Below are 12,546 nucleotides of genomic sequence, written 5' to 3'. Positions count from 1 at the left end.
TTTATCCCACTGTCTCTGTTCACCCCCAGGTTCACTCTCACTGACCCCGCTCCTCACTTATTTATCCCACTGTCTCTGTTCACCGCCAGGTTCTCTCTCACTGACCCCACTCCTCACGTATTTATCCCACATCACTGTTCACCCCCAGGTTCATTCGCACCAATCCCGCTACTCAGATATTTATCCCACTGTCACTCTTCACCCCCAGGATCACTCTCACTGTCTCTGCTCCGCAAGCATTTGTCCCACTGTATCTGTTCACCCCCAGGTTTTCTCTCACTGACCCCGCTCCTCAGGTATTTATTCCACTGTCACTGTTCACCCCGAGGTTCACTCTCACTGACCCCGCACCCAAAAGTATTTTTCCCACTGCCTCTGTACACCCCCAGGTTCACTCTCACTGACCCCGCTCCGCAGGCATTTATCCCACTGTCACTGATCAATCTCAGGTTCATTCTCACGGTTCCCGTTGCTCAGGTATTTATCCCACTGTCACTGTTCAGCCCCAGGTTCACTCTCACTGACCCCGCTCCCCAGGTATTTATCGCACAGTCACTGATCACCCCCAGGTTCATACTCACTGAACCCGCTCCCCAGATATTTATCCCACTGTCTCTGTTCACCCCCAGGTTCACTCTCACTGACCCCACTCCCCAGGTATTTACCCCACTGTCTCTGTTCACCCCCAGGTTCATTCTCACTGACCCCGCTCCTCAGTTATTTCTCCCAATGTTTCTGTTCACCCCCAGGTTCGGTTTCACTGACCCTGCTCCTCACGTATTTATCCCACTGTCTCTGTTCACCCCCAGGTTCACTCTCACTGTCCCCACTCCTCAGGTATTTATCTCACTGTCTCTGTTCACCCCCAGGTTCACTCTCACTGACCCCGCTCCCCAGGTATTTATCCCACTGTCACTGATCAGCCCCAGGTTCACTCTCACTGACCCCGCTCCCCAGGTATTTATCCCACTGTCTCTGTTCATCCCCAGGTTCACTCTCACTGACCCCGCTCCTCAGGTATTTATTCCACTGTCTCTGTTCACCCCCAGGTTCGCTCTCACTGACCCCGCTCCCCAGGTATTTATCCCACTGTCTCTGTTCATCCCCAGGTTCGGTCTCACTGACCCTGCTCCTCAGGTATTTATCCCACTGTCTCTGTTCACCCCCAGGTTCACTCTCACTGACCCCACTCCTCACGTATTTATCCCACTGTCTCTGTTCACCCCCAGGTTCTCTCTCACTGATCCCCGCTCCTCACGTATTTAGCCCACTGTCTCTGTACACCCCCAGGTTCTCTCTCACTGACGCTGCTCCTCAGGTATTTATCCCACTGTCTCTGTACACCCCCAGGTTCACTCTCACTGACCCCGATCCTCTGGCATTGATCCCACTGTTCTGTTCACCCCCAGGTTCACTCTCACTGACCCCGCTCCTCAGGTATTTATGCCATCTCTCTGTTCATCCCCAGGGTCATTCTCACTGACCAGGCTCTCCAGGTATTTATCCCATAGTCTCTGTTCACCCCCAGGTTCTCTCTCACTGACCCCCGCTCCTCACGTATTTAGCCCACTGTCTCTGTACACCCCCAGGTTCTCTCTCACTGACGCTGCTCCTCAGGGATTTATCCCACTGTCTCTGTTCACCCCCAGGTTCACTCTCACTGACCCAGCTCACCAGATATTTATCCCATAGGCTCTGCTCAACCCCAGGTTCACTCTCACTGACCCCGATCCTCTGGCATTTATCCCACTGTCTCTGTTCACCCCCAGGTTCATTTTCAGTGAAACCGCTCCACGGGTATTTATTCCACTGTCAATGTTCACCCCTAGGTTCACTCTCACTGACCCTGCTCCTCAGGTATTTATGCCATCTCTCTGTTCATCCCCAGGGTCATTCTCACTGACCAGGCTCTCCAGGTATTTATCCCACTGTCTCTGTTCACCCCCAGGTTCACTCTCACTGACCCCGCTCCTCACTTATTTATCCCACTGTCTCTGTTCACCGCCAGGTTCTCTCTCACTGACCCCACTCCTCACGTATTTATCCCACATCACTGTTCACCCCCAGGTTCACTCGCACCAATCCCGCTACTCAGATATTTATCCCACTGTCACTCTTCACCCCCAGGATCACTCTCACTGTCCCCGCTCCGCAAGCATTTGTCCCACTGTATCTGTTCACCCCCAGGTTTTCTCTCACTGACCCCGCTCCTCAGGTATTTATTCCACTGTCACTGTTCACCCCGAGGTTCACTCTCACTGACCCCGCACCCAAAAGTATTTTTCCCACTGCCTCTGTACACCCCCAGGTTCACTCTCACTGACCCCGCTCCGCAGGCATTTATCCCACTGTCACTGATCAATCTCAGGTTCATTCTCACGGTTCCCGTTGCTCAGGTATTTATCCCACTGTCACTGTTCAGCCCCAGGTTCACTCTCACTGACCCCGCTCCCCAGGTATTTACCCCACTGTCTCTGTTCACCCCCAGGTTCATTCTCACTGACCCCGCTCCTCAGTTATTTCTCCCAATGTTTCTGTTCACCCCCAGGTTCGGTTTCACTGACCCTGCTCCTCACGTATTTATCCCACTGTCTCTGTTCACCCCCAGGTTCACTCTCACTGACCCCGCTCCGCAGGCATTTATCCCACTGTCACTGTTCATCCCCAGGTTCGCTCTCACTGTCCCCACTCCTCAGGTATTTATCTCACTGTCTCTGTTCACCCCCAGGTTCACTCTCACTGACCCCGCTCCCCAGGTATTTATCCCACTGTCACTGATCAGCCCCAGGTTCACTCTCACTGACCCCGCTCCCCAGGTATTTACCCCACTGTCTCTGTTCACCCCCAGGTTCATTCTCACTGACCCCGCTCCTCAGTTATTTCTCCCAATGTTTCTGTTCACCCCCAGGTTCGGTTTCACTGACCCTGCTCCTCACGTATTTATCCCACTGTCTCTGTTCACCCCCAGGTTCACTCTCACTGACCCCGCTCCGCAGGCATTTATCCCACTGTCACTGTTCATCCCCAGGTTCGCTCTCACTGTCCCCACTCCTCAGGTATTTATCTCACTGTCTCTGTTCACCCCCAGGTTCACTCTCACTGACCCCGCTCCCCAGGTATTTATCCCACTGTCACTGATCAGCCCCAGGTTCACTCTCACTGACCCCGCTCCCCAGGTATTTATCCCACTGTCTCTGTTCATCCCCAGGTTCACTCTCACTGACCCCGCTCCTCAGGTATTTATTCCACTGTCTCTGTTCACCCCCAGGTTCTCTCTCACTGACCCTGTTCCCCAGGTATTTACCCCACTCTCTCTGTTCACCCCCAGGTTCACTCTCACTGTCACCGCTCCTCAGGTATTTACCTTCCTGTCACTAATCCCCCTCAGCCTCCAACTCTCTAGTGAAAACAAACATAAGTTTGTCCAACCTCTCCTTCGAGCTAATTCCCTCCAATCCAAGCCTCCACATTCCTCCGATAGTGTGGTGACTAGAACTGCACACAATACTCCACATGTGGCCTCACTAAAGTCTTACACAGCTGCAACCTGACTTACCCACTTCCATCCTCGACGCCCCGACTGATGAGGGCAAGCATGCCGTATATTTCTTTAACTCCTTTTGCACTTGCATTGCCAGTTTCAGGAGCCTTCGACTTTCACCCCAAGATCCTTCTCGGTATTCCTGAGAGTCCTGCCATGTACTGTACACTGTCCTGTTGCATTTGTTCTCCAAATGAGCATCCGCTCACACCTGTCTGGATTAAACTCCATCTGCCATTTCTCCACCCAACGTTCTCAAATGATCTCTAACCTGCTGTATCCTTTGACAACCTTCCTCGCTTTCCACAACTCCACCAATTTTCATATCATCTGCAAACTTACTCATCAGACTGCCTACACTTTCATTCAGAACAGTTACATATATTATAAGCAACTGCACTGGTTCCTGGAATTAAGGGTCTCACGATGGCCGTGAATCCATTGTCGATTGTCAGAAAAGCCCATCTGGTTCACTAATATCCTTTTGGGAAGAAATCTGCCATCCTTACCTGTTTTGGTCTACATGTGACTCCAGACCCACAGCAATGTGGTTGAACCTGAACTGCCCCCTGGGCAATTAGGGATGGACAATAAATGCGGCCTGGCCAGAGATGCCCTCATCCCATGAATGAATTAAAGTACAAGAACACCATGATCACAGATTCCCAGTCAGAAGAACACCCCTCCACAATTACACCCAGTCATCTCTGGCCAAGCCAATTGACTAACTCTCCATGGATCTCATGTGATTTAATCTTCTGGACCAGCCTGCCATGAAGGCCCTTCTGAGGAAGGGTCACCGGACCAGAAACATTAACTCTGTTTTCTCCTCCACAGATGCTGCCAGACCTGCTGAGCTATTCCAGGGACTTCGTTTTTGTTCCTAATTTACAGCATCCACAGCTCTTCTGTTTTTTTATTGGTGTAGACAACATCCACAGCCCTATGCTCATCAAAACCTTCATCACTTCCTCAATAAGTCAAACATTTTTATGAGTTAAGACCTCCTTCCACATAAAGCCATGCTGACTATCCATATTAGGTTTATTCTTCTCCAAATGTAAGTAAACCGTGTCCCCAAGAATCTTCTCCAATAATTTCCTGGCCAATGATATTCGGCTCACTGGCCTATAATTTCCTGGATTATCCCTATTGTCCGCCTTCAACAAAAGAGCAGATACTCTGCAGTGTTCTGGGATCTTGCCCATAGCTAAAGAGGATACAAGGATCTCTCTCAAAGCCTCAGCGATCTCTTCTCTTGCCTCCTTCTCTATCCTGGGATGGATACTATCAGACCCTGGTGATTTACCCAAATGCTTTTCAAAATACCCAACACCTCCTGCTTCTTAATATTGACATGCCCTAGAATATCAACATGCCTCTCCCTAATTTTACCATCATCCATGCCTTTCTCCTTGGTAAATACTAATATGAAATTCTCACCAAGAACCTCACACATTTCTTCCAGCTCCTAATATAAATTCCCTCCTTTGTCCTTGACTGAACGTACCCTTTCCCTGGTTACCACTTCCTCCTAGTATGTGTCTAAAATGCTCTGGGATTCTTCTTAATCCCACTTGCCAAGAACATTCCTGTTAAGTGCACCTAATTCCTTGTTCAGCTTTCTTCCTCCAGGGCCTTAGCTGGATTTCTTTGTTTTTCTTTTTAACCAGACTTTCAAGATCTCATGTCACATTGGCTAAGAATCATGCTTTCCTTACCTCTCATCCTCACAGCCACATGCTGCTCCCAAACTCTGCTCTACTGGCCTTTACAAACGCTCCCACGTGGCATGTGTGGATTTACCCTGAAACAGCCCAAATCTAAATTTCCCATTTCCCACCTCACACTGATATAATTAACCTTCTTCCAGTTTAGCCCTTCCACCTGGGGACCAGTCTCATCCTTTTCTGCAATATTTTAAAACTTATAGAATTATGATCACTGTTCCCAAAAATGCTTCTTTAATGAAACTTCGATTGCCCAGCTCAGCTCTTTCCTCAATACAAGGTGTGAGGTAGCCCCTTCCCTTGCTGGATGATCTACATACTATTTCAAGAAACTCTCCTGGGTGTATCTAACAAATTTTGCCCCAGCCCATCCCCTGACACGAAGGGAGGCCAAGTCCTTATTAGACAAGTTAATATCACCCACTACAAAAACCCTGTAATTTTTACATGTTTCCATGACCTGCCTTCACATGTACCTCCTTATCGCCCACTGGCTATTGGGAGGCCTATTATATAGTGATTGCACCTTTCTTATTCCTGAGCTCAAGCCACATGGTCTCACTCCATGATATCCTCTCTTAGTGTGGCTGTGACATTTTTCATAACTAGGAACACAACTCCTCCACCATTTCACATCCTTCTCTATCTCACCTGAAACATTTAAACCCTGGAATGCTGAGCTTCTAGTCCTGCCTTTCTCTCAACCACGTTTCTGCAATGACTACAACATTGGCGTGCCATGTCCATATCCAGGCTCTAAGCTCATCTGCCTTACTTGTAATATTCCTTGTACTGAAATAAATACATTTCTTCCTGTTAAACTCACTTGACTTAACTTCTCCCCTCTCTCCCTACAAGCTGACCTACTGCTCTGGTTCCGGCACTGCCACACTGGTTTAAACTCTCCTTGGTGTTGAGGGCGGTGATTGACCAATTACAATCAAGCTGCCTGCTTTAAAATCAACACAAAATCTGGCCATTAACTGTCAATCATCATTATTTGGTGCATTTGCCTTGTGAACACTCCTGTCAATCAGCATCTACTTGTCAACCAATCAGCACTATCCTCTTATACAACATAAATGTTGGTTTTTCAATAGAATTTGTATACTTTTGCGGTATCCTGATGAATCTCCCAAGGCAAAAACTTCAACAAAGTCCCTCCCTTTTCTGCTACACATGTTCTCATTTTTCCCTTGTTCAGTTCCATAATGAGGCTAATTCTAACTGAATTATGATCACTAGATTTTAGTTTCTCCTGCACTCAAACTCCTTCCTCCTGTAAACTTCCTTTGGTTAAACTAAACTAAACCCAGAACCGACTCTTCACCTGAAATCAAAATGCCAACTGAGGCCTACCCAGGGATTTATGAAGTTTTATTCTAACGTCCTTCTTGTTTTTGTTTATTTCTTGATGAGTAAAACCAGGGATCCTGTGTACTTTTATTTCTCACTATGTTCTGTCACGTAGAGAGAATTGTTCTGTAGATAGTTTCAAAGTAATAACTTACAGCTTCACCAGGTAACCCTCGTGGACCGATCTCTCCATCATCACCCTGAGGAAAACAAAAGATGAAAGCAGATACTTCACTGGAGGGGCAGAAAAGGCTTGGAGAGAGAGTAGATCCCCTTAGATTCTCAGTGATGAGTAATGAAGAGAGAATAAATAGTTGCAGAGCCTCACCCTTTCCCCATCTTCTCCAGGAGGTCCAGGTGGGCCCAATGCCCCTGGCTCACCCTGTAAACAAACAGCAAGAGCAGAGTTACACATTCACATCTCACCTTCTCAAATACAGGCACCTGCTACAGCCCAAAGGCTGCCAAAAGCTGCAAGAAACACATTTTGTACAAAAGCAGAATGAGCAGACATTGCCAACAGAATCTCATCAGCGCATGCCACACAAAATTGTCAGAAAAGTACTGGTGCTGTTCCTGAGTAACTGACCTCTCAACTGTTGCTGTGCTGCCCACCATGGTCGAGTGGAATCACACAAAATCCTACTTGGCAGATTGAGGCCATTCAGCCCATCAATCCTGTGCTGATTCTTTGGAAGACTGATCTAGTATTAACCACTCCCTGGGTGTTTCCCCACAAACCTGAAATTCCCTGTTTGAAAGTGATGATTGAATCTGCTCCCATCTCCCTTTCAGGAAGCACATTCCAGATCCCAACAACTCACTGTGTAAAACAATCCCCTCACCTCCCCCTGTCTGGGGCTTTTCCCTTTGATCTATCTGTGTCTGGTCACTGACCATTTGTTTAATTTCTAAGGGATGCACAAGACGGTAAATTAAACAAAAGGATCATAACTTTATTCTTGAGAAAGAAAGTTTCGTATCAAGGCTCACATTGAAATAATTACAGCAGGAAAGGGGTTCCCTCATGGACGGTAGGGAGGGAATGGCAGGATTCTGACACAGCGACTCTGAAGGAACACCGATATATTTTCAAGGCAGGGTGGTGAGTGTCTTTTGGGGAGCCTGCAGGGGCCATGTACCTGCTGCCCCTTGTCCTTCTGGATGTTGTGGGTTTGGAAGGTGCTATCTAAAGAACTTTTCTTAAAGGTGATGATGCTGCAAACTGTCTCTGATTGGCAAACCCTCTTCTCCATGTGATTGGTGAGACTTAGAGAGGAAAAGGTTTGATTTGATATGGGACAGAGAGAGAGAGAGAGACAGAGAGAGACAGAGAGAGAGAGAGAGACAGAGGGAGAGACAGAGAGAGAGAGAGAGACAGAGAGAGAGACAGAGAGAGAGAGAGACAGAGAGAGAGACAGAGAGAGACAGAGAGAGAGAGAGAGAGAGAGAGAGAAAGAGACAGAGAGAGAGACAGAGGGAGAGACAGAGAGAGAGAGAGAGACAAAGGATAGCGGTGGAACGGTGTTTTTCAGAATGGAGGCCAGTAACTAGTGGTGTCCCCAGGATCAGTTTTAGGTCCTCTGGTGTAGTAAACATAAATGATCTGGAGGAAAATGTGCATGGCCTGATTATTAAGTTTGCCGATGACATGAAGATTGGTGGAGTTGCTGATGGTGCTGATGATTGTGAAAGGATACAACAGGATATGGATGATGGGAAACTTGGGCACCGAAATGGCAGATGGAGTTTAATCCCGACAAATGTGAGGTGATGCATTTTGGAGGATCAAATTTAGGTGTGAATTACACTGTAAATGGCAGAACCCTTCAGAACATTAACATTCAGATGGATCTGAGTGTGCAGGTCCACAGTTCCCTAAAAGTGCTACCCAAGGTAGCCAAGGTGATTAAGAAAGCACACGGCGTGCTTGCCTTCATCGGCTGGGGCATGGAGTACAAGAGTTGGTAAAACATGTTGCAGTGATATAAAACCCTTGTTAGGCCACATTTGGAGTATTGTGTGCAGTTTTGGTCACCACATTACAGAAGGATGTGGAAACTTTGGAGAGAGCACGGAGAAGGTTCTCCAGGATGTTGCCTGGTCTCCAGGGCATTGATTATGAGGAAACGTTAAAGAGACTAGGATTGTTTTCACTGGAATGATAGTGGCTGAGAGGAGACCTGATAGAGGTCTGCAAAATTATGAGGAGCATTGGTAGGGTGGATAGTCAGAGGCTTTTTCCGAGGGCTGAAGTTTCAATTACAAGGGGGCACAGGTTCAAGGTGAGAGAGTTAGAGGGGAGGTTGGGGATGCCTATAGGAGTCTCTGGGAAGGAAGAGGTTGGTTAGGATTTAAATTGCCCTGTGGAAGCTGGTGGAATTTCAGTCGAATTAGTATAAATCTGGAATTGCTCATTGACTACAGCTCCACCTTCAGCACCATTATCCCCTCAGACTGATCTCAAAACTCTGTGACCTTGACCTCCACCCTCTGCAACTAGATCCTCAGCTTCCTGACTCACAGACCACAACCACTGAGGATAGGTAACTGCACTTCCTCCACAATAACACTCAACACTGGACACCCCCAAGATTGTGTCCTCAGCCCCCTGCTGTACTCCCTGTTCATCCATGGCTGTGTTGCCAAATTCCGATTGAAGACCATCTGGAAGTTTGATGACACCACCGTAGTGGGATGGATACCTAACAATGCAGAGTCAGAATGCAGAACGGAGGTGGGGTCTTGGTGATGTGGTGCAATGAAAACAACCTCTCTGTTGACATCAGCAACACAAAAGAACTGATCATTGACTTCAGAATAGAGTGGGAAGAACGTGCCTCCACCATCTGCATGAACCAAGCTGAGGTGGAGTGAGTTTGGAGGGTCATGTTCCTTGGAGTGGGGCAACAATCTCTCCTGGAACCTCCAAGTAGATGCGACAGTGAAGACGGCACAACAACGCCTCTTCCTCCTCAGGGGGCTCAGGAAATTTTCCGTGCCTCACCAACTCCGACAGATGCCCCATTCAAAGCAAACTGTCCAGGTACATAAGAGCCTGGTACAGCAACTGCTCTCCCCAGGACTATCAGAAACTACAGAGGGTGGTATGCATGGCCCAGACCATCACAGAAACCAGCCGTCCACCTGCATACTCCAGTTATACAGTTCGCTGCCGCGATCATCAAAGCCCCACACATGCACCAGCAGGTGCAGGAACAGTTAATGCAGTCTCTAATTTCAAATAATGCCCATCTTGCTAATGTTGATCTTGATCTTGCCTAACAAGCACGCTGTGCAATGTAACTTGTATGCCTCTATCCAATTTTTTTCTCATCCTATATGTCCTTGCTCGCAATGATTTGCCTGTACAGCTCATAAACAAAGCTATTCACTGTCCTCAGGTACACGAGACAATAAATCAACCTATTAGTCAAGTGAAATCTCATCTCAGCGACAGTGACCATGAATCTGCCATCACTTGTTGGAAAAACCTATCTGGTTCACTCATGTTCTTTAGCGATGGAATCTGCATTCCTTACCTGGTCTGGACTACATGTAACACCAGACCCACAACAGTGTGGTCGACTCAAGAAGAAGATTGGGTAGATACATCAGTGGCAGAGGAGCTGGTGCAGTGGGAAGAGATTCAGATTTTTGGATCACTGGGATCTCTTCTGAGGCAGGAGGGACATGTTCAAAAGGGATGGATTTCACCTGAACTGGAGGGGGACCAGATTTGTGGCAGGGAGATTTGCTACAGCCCCTCCGAACGGGTTAAACTAGTCTGGCGGGGGGTGATGTGGGGGTCCTAAATAGTAGTGAGCATAGAGATTTGAGGCTAGTTCTGAAGTTAAAGAGACTAAGTTAATTTGAAAAGACAAAAGTCAGAAAATGAGGTAACCCTGAAGAATCAAAATGTATTTATTTCATAGCAAGAGGCCTGATAGGGAAGGCAGATAAACTTGGGGCATGGGGCTGGGAGGTTATAGCTATTACAGAAACATGGCCAATGGAGGGACAGGACAGGTAGCTCAATGCTCCAGGAAGAATAGCAAAGGAGGCGAGGGGTTTGGGGGGGGTGGCATTTTTGATGAAGGGAAACATTACTGTGGTGCTTAGAGAGGTCATTTCTGAGGGATCAACCAGGAAAGCTTTATGGGTAGAACTCAGAAATAAGAGAGGGGTGATCACTTTGATGGGATGGTCCTATAGACACCCCATAATAGTCAGAGGGAAACTGGCAAACAAACATGTTCAGAGATCTCAGGTATCTGTAAGAATAGTAGGTTGGTTATGGTTTTAATCTTCCAAACACAGACAGGGATTGCAATAGTATTAAGGCTTGGATGATAAGGAATTTGTTAAATGTGTTCAAGGACATGTTTTTTAAAATCAATATGTAGATGGCCCGACTAGAGGTGGAGCAAAATGCGTTATTCTCTTGAGAAATGAGGCAGGGCAAGTGATGGATGTTAGTCTCGGGGGACTTTGGGACCCTCGTGGCCATAATTCCATTACTTTTAAAATAGTTATGGAAAAGGATAGGCCTGATCTAAAAGTTAAAGTTCTAAATTGCAATTATAGAGAAGAACTTTCAACAGTCCGAGCACCAAACCATCATCTCCAACACCATCCATGACCTCATCACCTCAGGGGACCTCCCACACACAGCCTCCAACCTCATTGTTCCCCAACCCCGCACGGCCCATTTCTATCTCCTTCCCAAAATCCACAAACCTGCCTGCCCCGGTCGACCCATTGTCTCAGCCTGTTCCTGCCCCACCGAACTCATCTCCACCTATCTGGACTCCATCTTCTCCCCTTTGGTCCAGGAACTCCCTACCTACGTCCGTGACACCACCCACGCTCTCCACCTCCTCCAGAACTTCCAATTCCCTGGCCTCCAACACCTCATTTTCACCATGGACGTCCAATCCCTATACACCTGCATTCCTCATGCAGATAGCCTCAAGGCCCTCCGCTTCTTCCTATCCCGCAGGCCCGACCAATACCCCTCCACCGACACCCTCATCTGCCTAGCCAAACTCGTCCTCACCCTCAACAACGTCTCTTTCGATTCCTCCCACTTCCTACAGACAAAGGGGGTGGCCATGGGCACCCGCATGGGCCCCAGCTATGCCTACCTCTTTGTAGGTTACGTGGAACAGTCCCTCTTCCACATCTACACAGGCCCCAAACCCCACCTCGTCCTCTGTTACATTGATGACTGTATCGGCGCCGCCTCTTGCTCCCCAGAGGAGCTCAAACAGTTCATCCACTTCACCAACACCTTCCACCCCAACCTCAAGTTCACCTGGGCCATCTCCAACACATCCCTCACCTTCCTGGACCTCTCAGTCTCCATCTCAAGTAACCAGCTAGAAACTGATGTCCACTTCAAGCCCACTGACTCCCACAGCTACCTAGAATACACCTCCTCCCACCCACCCTCCTGCAAAAATTCCATCCCCTATCCCAATTCCTCCGCCTCCACTGCATCTGCACCCAGGATGAGGCATTCCACTCCCGCACATCCCAGATGTACACGCTCTTCAAGGACTGCAACTTTCCCCCCGCAGTGGTTGAGAACACCCTTGACTGCATGTCCCGCATTTCCCGCAACACATCCCTCACACCCCGCCCCTGCCACAACCGCCCCAAGAGGATCCTCCTTGTTCTCACGCACCACCCCACCAACCTCCGGATACAACGCATCATCCTCCGACATTTCCACCATCTACAATCCGACCCCACCACCCAAGACATTTTTCCATCCCCACCCTTGTCTACCTTCCAGAGAGACCACTCTGTACAAGACTCCCTTGTTCGCTCCACAATCCCCTCCAACCCCACCACACCTGGCACCTTCCCCTGCAACCGCAGGATGTGCTACACTTGCCCCCACACCTCCTCCCT

At 48.3% G+C, this 12,546-nt stretch overlaps 1 protein-coding gene across 5 annotated transcripts in view; it reads right to left on the bottom strand.

The window, feature by feature from the left end:
* col11a1a (collagen, type XI, alpha 1a) overlaps nucleotides 1–12,546 on the bottom strand; it is a 432,184-nt gene that overhangs the window by 164,341 nt on the left and 255,297 nt on the right. For all 5 annotated transcript variants that reach the window (XM_059648209.1, XM_059648208.1, XM_059648211.1 and 2 more), the window contains 2 exons: nucleotides 6,956–7,009; nucleotides 6,783–6,827 (listed from right to left, as the gene is read on the bottom strand). In XM_059648209.1, coding sequence (XP_059504192.1) covers nucleotides 6,783–6,827; nucleotides 6,956–7,009 — 99 coding nt within the window. The remainder of the gene's footprint in view (nucleotides 1–6,782; nucleotides 6,828–6,955; nucleotides 7,010–12,546) is intronic.

Source organism: Stegostoma tigrinum, chromosome 8, assembly GCF_030684315.1.
Source record: "Stegostoma tigrinum isolate sSteTig4 chromosome 8, sSteTig4.hap1, whole genome shotgun sequence".
NCBI lineage: Eukaryota > Metazoa > Chordata > Chondrichthyes > Orectolobiformes > Stegostomatidae > Stegostoma > Stegostoma tigrinum.
Note: the sequence above shows the minus strand (reverse complement) of the source record. Positions and strands in the feature narration are given on the sequence as shown.